This window comes from Protomyctophum bolini, assembly GCF_963924005.1.
Source record: "Protomyctophum bolini genome assembly, chromosome: 15".
Classification (NCBI taxonomy): domain Eukaryota; kingdom Metazoa; phylum Chordata; class Actinopteri; order Myctophiformes; family Myctophidae; genus Protomyctophum; species Protomyctophum bolini.
Window position 1 is genome coordinate 2,661,977 of NC_137876.1, and position 19,051 is coordinate 2,681,027.

A 19,051-nucleotide genomic window follows, 5' to 3' on the forward strand; every position below is an offset into this window, starting at 1 on the left:
CAGGAGCAGTTAATTTGTTAACCCATTTTGGACGGGAACCCCTTGTGGTGCTAGCATCATGTTATGCTTTAGCTATTGAAAAAAAGAAGACCTACAAGCTCGTAGCGCGCCACCGAGTGGCGCGCTACGAGCTTGTAGGTCTGCTATTTTTGAAAAATCGAAGAACGACTGACATTTTTAGAATCTGATCTCAGGTCAGAATGGGTAAATCAGACCAGTGTGTGTCCAGTGTAAACCTCGTATGAATCTGATCTCAGGTCAGAATGGACTAAACCACAAATCACTACCAGCGCTACACAGCAGTACAGGTTCAGTGAACCGGAGACAGCAGCAGCCAATCACACGCAGTGTTGTTTATGGCAGCAAATTATGATTTTGATTTTAGTTTTTTAGTCAGAGGGCTGTATTTTGCGTGTCTTAAGTACCAGGTCTTATTCCCTAACTTGAGTAAACTAAAGACCTGGGGGCGTGATCAATGCTCTTTGGCCACTCAGAATAACCAAATGGCATTGATCACGCCTCCAGGTCTTTAGTTTACTCAAGTTAGGGACTAAGACCTGGTTCTTAACCCATTCTGACCGGGAACCCATTTTGGTGTTATCATCATGTCATGCTTTAGCTATTGAAAAATAGCAGATCTACAAGCTCATAGCGCGCCACCGAGTGGCGCGCTACGAGCTTGTAGGTCTGCTATTTTTGAAAAATCGAAGAACGACTGACATTTTTAGAATCTGATCTCAGGTCAGAATGGGTTAATCAGACCAGTGTGTGTCCAGTGGGAAACCTCGTATGAATCTGATCTCAGGTCAGAATGGGTTAAGACACGCAAAATACAGCCCACAGTCTCTTGAATAGTTTTAATTTGTCTTAGTGTCTTAGCGTTAGGGTTTTAGTCGACTAAATGTCATACGGTTTTACGTCGACTAAAATCTACAGTTGATTAAGTGGAACAAAATGTATTTTGGTGGGCCTTGACGGCGTCATACTCGTAATGGCTCATTTTACATTTGCTTAAAATAGCAGATTTACAAGCTCACAACGCGTCGCAGCGCGACACGTTGTGAGCTTGTAGAGCTGCTATTTTCAGCATGCAACCAAGTGTAAAATGACTTATACTGTACCTATATATTTACTCTCAGTTTTAGTCATCATAACTTCGTTTTCATGTAGTTTCCATGTAGTTTTCGCCAGTGGAAAAAGGTAGTCGACGAACATTTTTCGTCGATTATTTTTAGTCGACGAAAACAAACACTGTAGACTGGAGCTGCCACCCCCCCTCCCCCACACCGCCAACATTGTCTGAGCTGTCAGACCACTCCACGGTGTGGGGGGGTGGTCTGGCAGTTCAGACACCGTGTGGCGTCTCGGGGAGAGAAAACAAAAGCCTATTTCCAAGCACCTGTCCTCCTGCTGACAGCTCCGTACTCCGAGCCTCTGAACTGGAACAATGGCAGCGCTGAGATTAAACCATTCTGGGCGGGAACCCCTTTTTGGCGTTATAGCATTATGTTATGCTTTAGCTATTGAAAAAATAGCAGATCTACAAGCTCGTAGCGCGCCACCGAGTGGCGCGCTACGAGCTTGTATAGGTCTGCTATTTTTGAAAAATCGAAAGAACGACTGACATAGAAGCATAGCTTTTTTAGAAAACTGTCGGGATATAGAATAATTATGTAGGTCTGCTATTTTAGAAAAAATCGAAAGAACGACTGACACATAGAAACATATCTTTTTCAGAAGACTGTCGGGATGTAGAAGACATTTTTTTTAGAATCTGATCTCAGGTCAGAATGGGTTAAGTAAGTGAAGTGAGGCAGCTGGGCTGACCCCGGAGATGAGGTCAATGATATTAACTACACTCAAAAGATTATACTTTCTTTTTCCCCCACTTTTTAAAAGACGACGAGGACAATGTGTTTCACGGAACGTTCGGCGCGTATAATCTGCTCCGTGGTCGATCTCGCCGGGCGAGGCCGTCTCGTCTCGCCGAGCGAGTGCCTTTGTGTTTCCATCCTGAAGCCGCTGACCGCTGTTTTCTCTATTAACCCATTCTGACCTGAGATCAGATTCTAAAAAATGTCTTCTATACATCCTGACAGTTTTCCATTCTGACCTGAGATCAGATTCTAAAAAAATGTCTTCTACATCCTGACAGTTTTCCATTCTGACCTGAGATCAGATTCTAAAAAATGTCTTCTACATCCTGACAGTTTTCCATTCTGACCTGAGATCAGATTCTAAAAAATGTCTTCTATACATCCTGACAGTTTTCCATTCTGACCTGAGATCAGATTCTAGAAAATGTCTTCTACATCCTGACAGTTTTCCATTCTGACCTGAGATCAGATTCTAAAAAATGTCCTTCTACATCCTGACAGTTTTCCATTCTGACCTGAGATCAGATTCTAAAAAAATGTCTTCTATGGTCAGTCGCTCTTCGATTTTTCAAAAACAGCAGACCTACAAGCTCGTAGCGCGCCACTCGGTGGCGCGCTACGAGCTTGTAGATCTGCTATTTTTTCAATAGCTAAAGCACAACGTAATGCTATAACAGCAAAAGGGGTTCCCGTCTAGAATGGGTTAAGTCGTTGAGACCGAGATCGCATCTGTGTAATTTTAAATTTAAGCATTATTATTATTATTAAAAGCATTATTTGACACTTTTTGGCCATTCAAACATAATTATAGCACTGGATATACAAGTTCGTATAGCGCGGCATGATCTACTGTTTTAGAAAAATCGCGAAAATGTGTGCAAATCTTCTACATCTCTATACATGAAAACGTGTTTTGCTCAAGTGTTTGCTTCTGGGGGTCTGGGGGTCCCCAGCATAATATAGTATATATGTATAGTTTAATTATATACATATTCCACTGTTACTTTCTTAGCTTACGCATGTTTCATGATAAATGCTTTTTATGTGATGTATTCCCATGCTTTTTTTTGTTCTTGCTTAATGTAAGTCGCTCTGGATTAAGAGCGTCTGCTAAATGCCTAAATTGTAAAAACTGTAAATTGTCCCTGGTACAACATTATCATTCTGAAATGGGGGTCCACGGCCAAATAATTATATAATAATAGCGAGGGTCCTTGACATGATTTGAGCACCAACTGACACACAGAAACATAAAAGTTTACTGAAATGTTATTTAGCATTTCCAGATTTTGCAGAGTCCGCTTCAGATCTTAATGGTTTAAACCATTTTGGACTGAGTTCGATTAAAAAAAAAAAAAGGCTTCTAAATCCTAACATTTTTCTAAAAAACCCATGTTTCTATGTCAGTGGTGCTCAACCTTTTTCATGTCAAGGACCCCCAGAATGATCTCTATTGGGCCACGGACCCCCATCTCAAAATATGTAGTTCCAGGGAGGGATCCCCCAGAAGCAAAACTTTTAGTTAAAAATGTAAGCTCTGAAATATACATTCAATGATTTGCGCCACGATTTTTCAAAAAATAGCAGATCTACAAGCTCGTAGCGCGCCACCGAGTGGCGCGCTACGAGCTTGTAGATCTGCTATTTTTCAATAGCTAAAGCATAACATAATTCTTGAAACGGGGGTTCCCGCCCAGAATGGGTTAACCAGTTCGCTTTCCGATGGGCCCAGATATCATTGTATATTGTCATCATTGTACTTTTGGAAAATTACTTATTCATTCTCGATCTTTTCATTTCGAGGAGACACACGGGGGCCAATTTGGTATGCATCAGGCGGGCTCCCATTTGATAGGATTTCCTCACCCCTTCAGGGGCACACAATCAATCGAAGAACATCTTCATTGTCTAGACGTGATGCGGTCCGATAGGGTCTATCAGTTCATATACCGTCGGCTACACAGACAGAGATAACAGTGGAAGGACTCTGATGGAAAATAGCCGTAATTGACTCGTTGTATTATAAGCCTACGTTCTCCGTTTTACATGTCATTATGGTGAATAGAGGGTCTGCGTTATGCGGTATGCATCTAGTGAATGGCAAATCGAGTGGAAAATCTAGTGGCAAATTGAGTGGAAAAGTGAGTTTAACGTCGTTTAACACATTCTGTACAAAATACGTCTGGAAACGTCATAAGGATCAGAAACGAGTAATACCTTAGACGTCTGTGGACGTCCTAGCGACGTCCAAACGACGCGGGGCGAGATAATAATATTCAGAATTATTCCTATTTTTTTTTTTGGCATTTCGCTTTTCGCTTGCCGTATGCTAACGCTCTGTGCAAATATTAGCTTGTCATTGACTCCCATGTTAGCGCGGCGGAAAGAATGACTCGTATCTCCTGATCCAGGGCGCTCTCCGTGGTGATGAATGGATCGATATGCTGGCGCTGCATTTCTGCTCCTCATCCGTCTCTCCCGCAAAATATGAACGCTTTTTGGAGTTTATATAAATATATTAAGATGATCGGGGATTATGAGCTCACTTTGTCAAGTCAATTTTTTTAAGAAAGTATTTCCGGTTCATGGCTTTCAGAGTAAAAGCGATCAGACTACTCTGGCACTATAGGGGCCTTTATTTTGATGCACGTTGGCGTACTCAATGTGTTAATGCAATCATATTGGACTTTTCTGTGTGGATGGATGGGCTGTCGAGGACAGAAAGTAATTATTTGGCACTCAGTAGGCGTTCCTGCATAGCTTACTGGTTTGATGATGCTGTCACGTGCATACCCTCAATATATTAGACAATTTAGCTGAACATAGCCGATCTACAAGCTCAAACCAAGTGTAAAATGTCTTGTCTTTTATTTATACTGGATCTCTTGTCCACTAGTCCCTTAATTCCTAACATTTTAGTCTAGTTTTTATTTGTTGACGAAATTGTCAATATGTTTAGTCTTACTTTTAGTCATCATATAACGTATATATATGTTAGTATGTTACACTAAATGGAACTTAAAGCTAGGTCAGATAGCTACTTGATTTGCCATTATTCCAATCTTTTCATATTCCAAAATATTTGCAATGATTTACCTGTCGGTTTATGAAGAAAGCCATAGAGCAATACAATGCAGATGTGGTGGAGCTGGTGGAGCTACATGAATGAATGACTTGCTGGTATGAGGATAACATTGAGCATTGAGCTTGGTTTCCCTCATCCAGGCGTGCTAAATAATAGTTAGGTAGTTCTATTGCAGGGCTGCAGTTCTCTCTGTAGCCTACTATTGTTGAAGCTGCAAATATTTAAAATTTGTTTATATTATATTCTCATTTCATATATTTTAGGGACTTCTACTCAAGTGAATTTGTTATCATTTCCCCACCCTTGCACAAGTGAAGTCAAAATAAAACTAATCTGTTTGATACTGTAGATTTAATTTAGGACTGCTTTATTTCCTCCCATTTGGAAAACCATATGCGTTTAGTGCCATAACTCCATGAGTATTCAAGCTACAGTTACACAATTGGTATTGCTCGATTCAGCAGAACCACACCTTCCATTGAAGCCCTCATATGTGTTGCTATGACAATCCATGTCAGAGTCACTACAAAGTAAAGAAGACACTCTACATAGATTTACATTTCCGCCTATTGTAGGTATGTGTTCAAATGTCTATATCTCATATTTACATTCACATAGACATTATTATTTTGTAAACCTCTCAGAGCTTCCATTGTGACTCTACATGAGTTTATATGCCTTAATCCCCAGACGGACAGGCTGTATTTTTACTTTGAGGTGTATAACTTTAAATATCAATTTCACCACTTTCGCAGTAAAATATTTTTATACAAGAATCCATGTCATGTCTGGGAGACCTTAGAGATGAGGAGAAACTATGTTGTGTTTGGTCCTACCTCCGGTAGGGGTATCTCGAAAACGAAAGCACTTTTTGACTGTTCGTCACAGGACTACTGTATATGGCCTCCCAGGGGATGAAGTCCAGGTTGTTGTAGCTCAGGTAGGGTCTATAGCTCTAAACACTGACCTGTATTGCCTCCCAGGGGATGGAGTCCAGGTTGCTGTAGCTCAGGTAGGGTCTATAGCTCTAAACACTGACCTGTATTGCCTCCCAGGGGGTCTATAGATCTAAACACTGACCTGTATTGCCTCCCAGGGGGTCTATAGCTCTAAACACTGACCTGTATTGCCTCCCAGGGGATGGAGTCCAGGTTGTTGTAGCTCAGGTCCAGCTCCTCCAGCGCCAGCAGGTCGTTGAAGGCTCCGGTGTGGATCAGAACCAGCTGGTTGTTGTTGAGGATCAGGTGGTGCAGTTTGGACATCCCGCTGAACGTGTCGTTGGAGATCCTCGTCAGGCGGTTACTGCACCGCACCACGGGAGAGAGACACCCAGAGACACAGGGAGAGAGGGAGGGAGGGAGGGAGAGAGAGAGAGAGAGAGAGAGAGAGAGAGAGAGAGAGAGAGAGAGAGAGAGAGAGAGAGAGAGAGATAACATTTATAAATATACTGCCATGGAAAAAATGAGGCTGCATTAGAGGTTCTCAAAGTGTGGTTCAGGGAACGTCTGGGTTCCTTAAGGGGGTTACAAATGGAACCAAATGGACCCTTATGGGTCTGTAACTCTGAGAGTGTAACACATGGAACCAAATGGACCCTTATGGGTCTGTAACTCTGAGAGTGTAACACATGGAACCAAATGGACCCTTATGGGTCTGTAACTCTAAGAGTGTAACACATGGAACCAAATGGACCCTTACAGGTCTGTAACTCTGAGAGTGTAACACATGGAACCAAATGGACCCTTATGGGTCTGTAACTCTAAGAGTGTAACACATGGAACCAAATGGACCCTCATGGGTCTGTAACTCTGAGAGTGTAACACATGGAACCAAATGGACCCGTATGGGTCTGTAACTCTGAGTGTAACACAACATGGCACCAAATGGACCCTTATGGGTCTGTAACTCTGAGAGTGTAACACAACATGGCACCAAATGGACCCTTATGGGTCTGTAACTCTGAGAGTGTAACACATGGAACCAAATGGACCCTTATGGGTCTGTAAGTCTGAGAGTGTAACACAACATGGCACCAAATGGACCCATTTGGGTCAAGTTTGGGTCTTTTTTTTATAGTTTGTATACCGAGTTCAGATTGAGGTGATTCATACAAAACATCCATGTTTTAGGAGGTCAATACAAAAACAAATAATTGGAAGAGTTATCAGAGGAGACACTTTACCATGTTGTTTATCCAAGCTTGGACCAAAACCCCCAAAGTGTTGGAGTGAACTCTACTTTCATTCCATTATAAAAATAAATCTAGAGTTGCAAATTGCAGCTAATTGGGATCCTTGTTGCCATCTACAATATATATCAACAATCGACCTCACTCCTACATGGTTTAAGACCAAGTTGTTGTATTCAAATGCCTCCTCCATTTGTCTGGGTTTCCTGCAGCATTGTTGCTTCCTTGTTGTTCCTGGATTGGCAAAAGATGAGGAAGAGGGCGGAGCTAGCTTTTATACACAGAGGACCATGGACCGTACCAAGTGACTAGATTGAAAGGGGGGTGCTGGGGGGATGGGGCTTTGTTTGGTTGATTCTTAGGTAGATATGTGGACTGTCCTCCCCTCTGTGTGTTTAGTGGTTTGGCCAACCACTACTGTATATCAATCTCCCTTTTGTCAAGTACGTTCGGTCGGTTAATTTCCTATATTTTGTTCAACATTATTTTCAGTAGTTTAGTTTTTAGTTTGTGAACCTGCGTTGTTGCCTTTTATGATGAATTTACAATGTTAGGCATTTAGCAGACGCTCTTAATCCAGAGTGATTTAAATTAAGCAAGAACTAAAAGAAAACATGGCAATGTACATAAAAAATATAGTCATCATGAATCATACATAAGCTAAGAACAGTGGAATATCTTATATAATGATGGAACTATATGCAATGCATATACCATAGAGTGCTATGTCTACATAAAATGCTATCTAAGTCACATAAGTTGATAATTTGCATCGTTTGTACCAGCATCAACTAAGATGCTGAACGAGGCTCTGAAACAGCGGTGACTACGTGAGGCCTGATTATCCACATCATGTGTGCAATTGTGTGTCTTCCTCTGTGATGTATTTTTGCGCCTGGTGGAGGGGAAAGGAACTGGTTGGAATAACGTGTTCCTTCCACGCGCTACGTCCAACCAGGGAAACTCCCCCCTGTCAGGTGTAAAAGGAGCAACTTGGACACTCAGACATGAAGGAAGCATGAGTTCAAGTCCGTTGCTCTCCCCTTGTCCCCCATATATGGGGACTAGGTTGGTGGAGGGTGTGTAGAGCCCAGGATCACATTAGATGATTGACACACAGGGGTGAAAAATGGGTTACAAAATCGTGGGATAAAATAGAATGTAATGTATTTTTGTTGTCATTGATGTTTTATGTGTGGCTGTATAGCTGGGGTGAAAAAGCCCAAGACAAATTTCCCTTGTGGACAATAAAGTTTACCTTGACCTTGACATACGACTGTGAGGTCGTCGAGGCTAGGGCAAGTGCTACGGGCCAAGATGGAGTCTGAAGAGGTGGGTTTTCAGACTACGGCGGAAGATTGGGAGTTCTGATTGTAATGGTTGTGAAGTGCAGACAGACAGACAGACAGACAGACAGACAGACAGACAGACAGGCAGACAGGCAGACAGACAGACAGACAGACAGACAGACAGACAGACAGACAGACAGACAGACAGACAGACAGACAGACAGACAGACAGACGGGTACCTGTTTAGGTGCAGCGCTCGGAGGTTCTCCAGATCGGCGAAGGCGTGGGGGGTGATGTAGGAGATGGTGTTTCTGGACAACGTCAGGTCCACCAGCCGCGTCATGTTGGCAAAGTCCTTTCTCTTTATACTGAGGAGGACAGACAGACAGACAGACAGACAGACAGGTTAGATATTTTCTACAGGAAACCCCTTTAACAGCAGATCTACAAGCTCGTAGTGCTTGTAGATATTGCTATTTTCTTTGAAATGTTGCCGCAAGTCTTTGAATACATTATTCTTTCAAAGTTAACTCGTTTTTTAACTCAAAGTCTTTGCTTGATTCTGGGGGGTCCCTGGAACAACATATTTTCAGATGGGGGTCCGCGGGCAATTACAGATCATTCTGGGGGTCCTTGACATGAGAAAGGTTGAGCACCCACTGGCAGACAAAGGGTTTTCAGAAAACTGAACATTTGTTTTTCTTCTTTTTTTTAATCGGTCTCAAGTATAAATGGAGGAATGCATGGGTTGACAAGGAGGACACAGACAGACAGACAGACAGACAGACAGACAGACAGACAGACAGACAGACTGGTGGGGGCTCCTCACTGGCAGGTGAGTCAGTATAGCACACAGCACAGAGATGTGTGTGGGGAGGTGGCGCGGGTATACACATAAAAGTAGTTTAAAGTGCTTTGATGTGATATTCAAAAAAACAAACTCGTTATTTTATTTCAAAATGTGTTTGCTATGGAAAAAAAATAAAAAGTAGGTCAATCTCTGAATAATGCATGGTTACAAAATGTAACCACTTTCATCCAGTGCATTTAACCCATTCTGAACGGGAACCCGTTTTGGTGTTAGCATTATGTTATGCTTTAGCTATTGAAAAATAGCAGATCTACAAGCTCATAGCGCGCCACCGAGTGGCGCGCTACGAGCTTGTAGGTCTGCTATTTTTGAAAAATCGAACAACAAAAAGAACAACTGACATTTTTAGAATCTGATCTCAGGTCAGAATGGGTTCATCAGACCAGTGTGTGTCCAGTGGAAACCTCGTATGAATCTGATCTCAGGTCAAAATGGGTTAAAATAGGATCTGGTTTGAAAATCAAACATAGCCTCGTACTCCAAAAAAGTACTGCATGCGTACAGAATGTGTTCCGTCTCTTATATCCTCTTTTGGACGAGGAAGATTGGATTCTGTTCGCAGTGCATTGTGGGAAGTGGGCCCGCAGTCTGTGTCTGCTGACCAGCACTGTGCAAATCAGTGTGACAGACTTGCTTTTATGAATGCTTATATTAATGACACTTAATTGGCACACGTTATTTTGTGCTTAAAAAGCAACATTTTCATTACAGAGCGGACAGTAATGTGTGTCTGCAGAATGTAAATGTGTCTATGAAGCCGAAATGAAGACATCTGTCTACTTTCTTTTTTTTTAATTAACAGTTTTAAACAGTCTATAGGGAATTTTGTGCGAGGGATTCTATTTAAATGTTTTACTGAATTAACCTGGCATCCCCATTCTGGGGGAAACATTCTCACTACAAGCTCACATACACGTCTGCAATTACCGGCTATTTGCGGCGAACGTGAATCCAATATGAAGTGGAGACCAAGCTAGAGTAGAGTGACTCAGGGTGCGTTCGGAAATGCGCCCTGAAAGCACTGGTGTGCTACCCAGACAGACAGCAGAGAGCTCTAGGACTCAGAGCAGCAGTCGTACCCAGACAGACAGCAGAGAGCTCTAGGACTCAGAGCAGCAGTCGTACCCAGACAGACAGCAGAGAGCTCTAGGACTCAGAGCAGCAGTCGTACCCAGACAGAGAGCAGAGAGCTCTAGGACTCAGAGCAGCAGTCGTACCCAGACAGACAGCAGAGAGCTCTAGGACTCAGAGCAGCAGTCGTACCCAGACAGACAGCAGAGAGCTCTAGGACTCAGAGCAGCAGTCGTACCCAGACAGAGAGCAGAGAGCTCTAGGACTCAGAGCAGCAGTCGTACCCAGACAGACAGCAGAGAGCTCTAGGACTCAGAGCAGCAGTCGTACCCAGACAGACAGCAGAGAGCTCTAGGACTCAGAGCAGCAGTCGTACCCAGACAGACAGCAGAGAGCTCTAGGACTCAGAGCAGCAGTCGTACCCAGACAGCAGAGAGCTCTAGGACTCAGAGCAGCAGTCGTACCCAGACAGCAGAGAGCTCTAGGACTCAGAGCAGCAGTCGTACCCAGACAGACAGCAGAGAGCTCTAGGACTCAGAGCAGCAGTCGTACCCAGACAGCAGAGAGCTCTAGGACTCAGAGCAGCAGTCGTACCCAGACAGCAGAGAGCTCTAGGACTCAGAGCAGCAGTCGTACCCAGACAGACAGCAGAGAGCTCTAGGCAATAACATTATTTGTAATACCACTCAGCAAGCTACTAATTTAGACTGTAAGTATTTAAAGCGGGTCACGTTTGCATATTTGTAATTGTAAACAGCTGAAACCAATAACATATCAGTATCCCGAAATTAATCTGAGGGCCACATTATAGGTGAAGGTGGGGGCCCCGTGTGGCCCGCGGGCCGCCAGTTGCCCCATGTATGGATTAGAGCGAGCACTAATGAGCCCAGAACAGAACAGTTTTGATCACTTTGTACTAGGGCTGTCAGTTCACCTCTATAATCCAATTCGAATTTCATTGCTTAATTATTTGTAATTTTCGAAAATATTCGAATATTTACATTGTTTATTTTAGCTCATATTTAGCCTATAATAATACACGTGGCTGGCATGTCTTGTGAGTTTTGGGAAGTGCATAGTTTTGACAGGCCTGCATGCTGTGGACAGTGAAATCCTGACCATTAAACACGGGCAGAGGCAACGATAAAATCTATCATTCATTGTGAAGCCAGCAACATGTTGATGCAAACAGACGTGTACAGTAGCTGCTCGGCCTGCTCCAAATGATATTAGCATTCGTCTGTGTCTGCCCGTGTAAACGCAGCATCGAGTGTGTTATTAAGGAGGACTCCTTGGCTTCTAACGATAGCTCCCATGCTAACTAGTTGCTACCCTCGTCAGAAACAATACCACAGATCGGGTGGAAGATGCTGATATCACTTTGCTTGTGCCCGTGGATGGGAAATGAGATTTAAAAGGCTATAGAAGCGTGGATGAAAGGCAAGCACAGATGTGCAATAAAGTTGCGTCGTGAGACTGTATTATGATTTTCGTTCTACCGGCGATTTCTGTCTGCGTAGTATACTAGTATCTATGTATGTGTTACAAGGGTTTGTGTGTCTGTGATTAAATGTGCTACTGCCAGTAAGCCCGCCCACCCTGTAGACTGTCTCTGATTGGCTTACCCTGAAACTGGCCCTACTTTAGCCAATCAATGACCTCTTCTGCGACGTGACCGGCGTGCACCTTTTCACATGCAGTGGAAGCGGCCGGGGAGATTTCACAGCGGTAGATGCGTTACTCAATACATTTAGTGAGCGGATAAAATAACATAAAACAAAATAAAAATATGAAATAGAATTAATAAATTATAAAAGCTCCATTCGAATGGCAATTTTAGCTTTCGAATATATATATATTTTTTAATATTCAAATTTCTTTCATATTATGAAATTCGTTCTGACAGCCCTACTTTGTACGCCCCAATCAATCAATCAATCAATACATAAATCAATCAGCTCAGTGCACAAGCCCTTTGGAGTTCAACAGGATCAATTTCAGAGCTCTGGCTGTGCTCCCCCCCCCCCCCCCCCCCCCCCTCTCCTCACAGAACGGGGGAAAAAAAGAAATAAAATGTGCCTTCCAGGGATGAATGTCAACATAAACAGAGGAAAATGTCAACACAAACAGTGGAGCAAAAACCCCAAATACAGCCCGAGGGGTGTGTCTTTCTGCAAGGAAACACCCCAGCAGAATGGAAATCAATCTGAGGAAGTGCCAGACCAATCTGCCCATGTTTTTCTGTTTTGGTCTTGTTTCCAGGCTATATATGAGCGAGTCATGTCAGGAACTCCTCCTGTGCTCTGTGTGAAAAGACAAGACTTTATCTCCTGTTAGAGAGAGAGAGCTGTCGTCGTCTGGGGAATAGCAGGTAGGAAGTCACGCTGTCAACACCGTGTGACAGGTTAACGTCTGTCTGGGGACCTGATGTCAGACCGCACGCACGCACGCACGCACGCACGCACGCACGTGCGGACGCAGCACAGTTAAGAGAGAGACAGACAGAGAGATTGATGCTGAACGAAGCCGAATTCAACAGCTTAGCACTAGTGACCCCGTCCGTAATACGAAGGTGGTTTCCAGTATAGCTAAAAGGCAAAAAAAATAAATCTCACTCAAACAGAGTCCACGTTATCCGTGTCATCTCAGACTAGACGGTCCGTTCCACACATCCGTAGCAGGGAAACGTGGACAGGACAGTCTAATGGTTCCACACATCCATACAGGGAAACGTGGACAGGACAGTCTAATGGTTCCACACATCCTATAGGAAACGTGGACAGGACAGTCTAATGGTTCCACACATCCTTACAGGGAAACGTGGACGGGACAGTCTAATGGTTCCACACATCCCTAAGAAACATGGACAGGACAGTCTAATGGTTCCACACATCCGTAAAGGAAACGTGGACAGGACAGTGTAATGGTTCCACACATCCGTATAGGAAACGTGGACGGGACAGTCTAATGGTTCCACGCATCCCTATAGGAAACGTGGATGGGACAGTCTAATGGTTCCACACATCCTATAGGAAACGTGGACAGGACAGTCTAATGGTTCCACACATCCTTACAGGGAAACGTGGACGGGACAGTCTAATGGTTCCACACATCCTATAGGAAACGTGGACAGGACAGTCTAATGGTTCCACACATCCTTACAGGGAAACGTGGACGGGACAGTCTAATGGTTCCACACATCCCTAAGAAACATGGACAGGACAGTCTAATGGTTCCACACATCCTATAGGAAACGTGGACAGGACAGTCTAATGGTTCCACACATCCTTACAGGGAAACGTGGACAGGACAGTCTAATGGTTCCACACATCCTATAGGAAACGTGGACAGGACAGTCTAATGGTTCCACACATCCTTACAGGGAAACGTGGACGGGACAGTCTAATGGTTCCACACATCCCTAAGAAACATGGACAGGACAGTCTAATGGTTCCACACATCCGTATAGGAAACGTGGACAGGACAGTCTAATGGTTCCACACATCCGTATAGGAAACGTGGACGGGACAGTCTAATGGTTCCACACATCCCTATAGGAAACGTGGATGGGACAGTCTAATGGTTCCACACATCCGTATAGGAAACGTGGACAGGACAGTCTAATGGTTCCACACATCCGTATAGGAAACGTGGACAGGACAGTCTAATGGTTCCACACATCCGTATAGGAAACGTGGACGGGACAGTCTAATGGTTCCACACATCCGTATAGGAAACGTGGACGGGACAGTCTAATGGTTCCACACATCCCTATAGGAAACGTGGACAGGACAGTCTAATGGTTCCACACATCCCTAAGAAACATGGACAGGACAGTCTAATGGTTCCACACATCCTTACAGGGAAACGTGGACGGGACAGTCTAATGGTTCCACACATCCGTAGGAAACGTGGACAGGACAGTCTAATGGTTCCACACATCCGTGGGAAACGTGGACAGGACAGTCTAATGGTTCCACACATCCGTGGGAAACGTGGACAGGACAGTCTAATGGTTCCACACATCCTTACAGGAAACGTGGACGGGACAGTCTAATGGTTCCACACATCCTTACAGGGAAACGTGAACAGGACAGTCTAATGGTTCCACACATCCGTATAGGAAACGTGGATGTGACAGTCTAATGGTTCCACACATCCTTACAGGGAAACGTGGACGGGACAGTCTAATGGTTCCACACATCCCTAAGAAACATGGACAGGACAGTCTAATGGTTCCACACATCCGTATAGGAAACGTGGACAGGACAGTCTAATGGTTCCACACATCCGTACAGGGAAAAGTGGACGGGACAGTCTAATGGTTCCACACATCCGTAGGAAACGTGGACAGGACAGTCTAATGGTTCCACACATCCGTATAGGAAACGTGGATGTGACAGTCTAATGGTTCCACACATCCCTATAGGAAACGTGGATGTGACAGTCTAATGGTTCCACACATCCCTATAGGAAAGGTGAACAGGACAGTCTAATGGTTCCACACATCCCTATAGGAAAGGTGAACAGGACAGTCTAATGGTTCCACACATCCCTATAGGAAACGTGGATGTGACAGTCTAATGGTTCCACACATCCGTACAGGGAAACGTGGATGGGACAGTCTAATGGTTCCACACATCCCTATAGGAAACGTGGATGTGACAGTCTAATGGTTCCACACATCCGTACAGGGAAATGTGGATGGGACAGTCTAATGGCCGCGAGCCACAGAATAAACTATTCTCTCCAATCGCACAATTCACAGTGAATCAGACACGCGGACGTCATGGCCACTGTACCTTTTTTTATGTAATGTGACCCACCGTGAATGGGAGCCTGCCATTGGATTATTATTCATCATGTGAAAGGAGGGAATCGTAGCTTCAAATTGACATAATTTTGTTCAGTTTGACCCACCGGTTTTGGAGACATGGCTTATAGAGTATAATGTCTTGCAGAGAAAAGGCGAGTTGAGAAAACAGGCCAACAGGTTCACTTCTGTGGTCTCTTAACATTACACCTAGCTACATGTTTCAGCATTTATTTCATATTTACATGTCTGCTGTGGTCTCTTAACATTACACCTAGCTACATGTTTCAGCATTTATTCCATATTTACATGTCTTCTGTGGTCTCTTAACATTACACCTAGCTACATGTTTCAGCATTTATTTCATATTTACATGTCTTCTGTGGTCTCTAACATTACACCTAGCTACATGTTTCAGCATTTATTTCATATTTACATGTCTTCTGTGGTCTCTTAACATTACACCTAGCTACATGTTTCAGCATTTATTTCATATTTACATGTCTTCTGTGGTCTCTAACATTACACCTATAGCTACATGTTTAAGCATTTATTTCATATTTACATGTCTTCTGTGGTCTCTGACATTACACCTAGCTACATGTTTAAGCATTTATTTCATATTTACATGTCTTCTGTGGTCTCTAACATTACACCTAGCTACATGTATGACTTATACTGGATCTCTTCTCCACTAGTCTCTTCCTAACATTTCAGTCTAGTTTGTATTTGTCTACGAAATTGTCAGTATACTTATAGTTTTAGTCATCGCAGCTTAGTTTTCATTTAGTTTCCAGTTGTTTTTGTCAGTGAAAAAATAGGTAGTCGACGAACATTTTCCGTCTTAAGTTTCAGTCGACGAAAACAACACCGGAGTCAAAGCACACGTGTGTCGTTCTCACCTGGTGACGAAGTTGTCGGCCAGCCTCAGCTCCACGGTGTGTTAAGTCTACACGTGTCGTTCTCACCTGGTGACGAAGTTGTCGGCCAGCCTCAGCTCCACGGTGTGCCGGTCGATGTTGGGCGGGACGAACAGCAGGCCTTTCTTGGCGCACAGCGTTGCCAGGTTGGGCGACAGGATCTGGCACACGCAGCGCTTCGGGCACACCTGCCCACCCACGGCCACGGCCAGCATCATGGCGCACAGCAGGAACCTCTCCATGGTTTAGAACGACGGCCGCCGCACGCCACCACGCAGCGCCGCGATACCACACCTGATGGACGGAGGAGGGGGGAGGGTTAATTATTAGGAAATTAGGAAATTATCCTACAAAGAAACAATCTGGGGGTGTGTCTGTGGGTGTGTCTAACAGAGGTACCCACCAGTACTGATAAATGTCATTTTGAGATTGAGGAACAAACGAGTAGGATCCCACTGTAGGCTCTACACAATTTACAATTTAAGCATTTACCAGACGCTCTTAATCCAGAGCGATTTACAATGAGCAGGAACAGAACATGGCGATACATTTAATGTGACCCCGTCCGTAATACGAAGAGAAAAACCCTTAACCATGTCGTGCTTTAGCTATTGAAAAATAGCAGATCGGTGGCGCGCTACGAGCTTGTAGGTCTGCTATTTTTTGAAAAATCAAATAGCGACTGACATTTCTAGAATCTGATCTCAGGTCAGAATGGGTTAAATGTTGACATGGAACCAAACGGCACATGCGATGAAGCGTGACTTTGAGGGTGACTGCAGACTAATGAGCGCAGACGCATGCACGCACACACATACGCACGCACACACACACACACGCATGCACGCACGCACAGTGTTGACATGACTGGTGAGGAATTAAGTAAGGAAAAGTCACTCTTTTTACTGAGCAACTCTCGTGCATGAGCCTCGTGAGACACGCACACACGCACACACAATCTGGTTGTCAAGAAAGGCTTCAGAGAGAGAGAGAGAGAGAGAGAGAGAGAGAGAGAGAGAGAGAGAGAGAGATGAGTTGGAGGTGGAGAGGAAATTGCTCATTAATGCCAACCTTGTTGGGAGTTTGAAGGACATGGAAGAAACAGGATTACACAGATCACACACTCGCACACGCACGCACACATGCACACGCACACACACTCACACACACACACGCACACACACACACACACGCACACACACGCACACACACGCACAGGAAGAGACAGATTTATCCTCACAGGCTGCTTCCCACACATTTAGAGGCTGCAGGGAAATTGAGTACCTCGTTCATCTCCTATAGGTTAGGAAGTGTTTTCTCTATGAAGAACAACATTAGAATGGCCTGGTATAGTCTCTCTATATTGAGAATAACATTAGAATGGCCTCATATAAGAACTCCCTATATGGAGAATAACATTAGAATCATATAAGAACTAGACTCTCTATATTGAGAATAACATTAGAATCGCCTCATAATATAAGAACTAGTCTCCTTATATTGATAATAACTTTAGAATCACCTCATAAGAACTAGTCTCCCTATATTGAGAATAACATTAGAATGGCCTCATATAAGAACTAGTCTCTATATGGAGAATAACATTAGAATCATATAAGAACTAGTCTCTATATGGAGAATAACATTAGAATCATATAAGAACTAGTCTCCCTATATTGAGAATAACATTAGAATGGCCTCATATAAGAACTAGTCTCTCTATATTGAGAATAACATTAGAATGGCCTCATATAAGAACTAGTCTCTCTATATTGAGAATAACATTAGAATCGCCTCATATAAGAACTAGTCTCTCTATATTGAGAATAACATTAGAATGGCCTCATATAAGAACTAGTCTCTCTATATTGAGAATAACATTAGAATGGCCTCATATAAGAACTAGTCTCTCTATATTGAGAATAACATTAGAATCGCCTCATATAAGAACTAGTCTCTCTATATTGAGAATAACATTAGAATGGCCTCATATAAGAACTAGTCTCTCTATATTGAGAATAACATTAGAATGGCCTCATATAAGAACTAGTCTCTCTACATTGAGAATAACATTAGAATGGCCTCATATAAGAACTAGTCTCTCTACATTGAGAATAACATTAGAATGGCCTCATATAAGAACTAGTCTCTCTACATTGAGAATAACATTAGAATGGCCTCATATAAGAACTAGTCTCTCTATATTGAGAATAACATTAGAATCGCCTCATATAAGAACTAGTCTCTCTACATTGAGAATAACATTAGAATGGCCTCATATAAGAACTAGTCTCTCTACATTGAGAATAACATTAGAATGGCCTCATATAAGAACTAGTCTCTCTATATTGAGAATAACATTAGAATGGCCTCATATAAGAACTAGTCTCTCTATATTGAGAATAACATTAGAATCGCCTCATATAAGAACTAGTCTCTCTATATTGAGAATAACATTAGAATGGCCTCATATAAGAACTAGTCTCTCTATATTGAGAATAACATTAGAATGGCCTCATATAAGAACTAGTCTCTCTACATTGAGAATAACATTAGAATGGCCTCATATAAGAACTAGTCTCTCTACATTGAGAATAACATTAGAATGGCCTCATATAAGAACTAGTCTCTCTACATTGAGAATAACATTAGAATGGCCTCATATAAGAACTAGTCTCTCTATATTGAGAATAACATTAGAATCGCCTCATATAAGAACTAGTCTCTCTACATTGAGAATAACATTAGAATGGCCTCATATAAGAACTAGTCTCTCTACATTGAGAATAACATTAGAATGGCCTCATATAAGAACTAGTCTCTCTATATTGAGAATAACATTAGAATGGCCTCATATAAGAACTAGTCTCTCTATATTGAGAATAACATTAGAATCGCCTCATATAAGAACTAGTCTCTCTATATTGAGAATAACA

The 19,051-nt window shown here is 43.0% G+C and overlaps 1 protein-coding gene across 1 annotated transcript in view; it reads right to left on the reverse strand.

The window, feature by feature from the left end:
- The window catches only part of lrfn5a (leucine rich repeat and fibronectin type III domain containing 5a), a gene marked incomplete at both ends in the record, with an annotated part of 29,861 nt that extends 13,504 nt beyond the window's left edge, over window positions 1-16,357 (reverse strand). The window contains 3 exons of the mRNA XM_080783025.1: window positions 6,084-6,264; window positions 8,680-8,808; window positions 16,164-16,357. Of these exons, the coding sequence (XP_080639151.1) occupies window positions 6,084-6,264; window positions 8,680-8,808; window positions 16,164-16,357 (504 nt within the window). The remainder of the gene's footprint in view (window positions 1-6,083; window positions 6,265-8,679; window positions 8,809-16,163) is intronic.
- Between the last annotated feature and the right edge of the window lie 2,694 nt (window positions 16,358-19,051).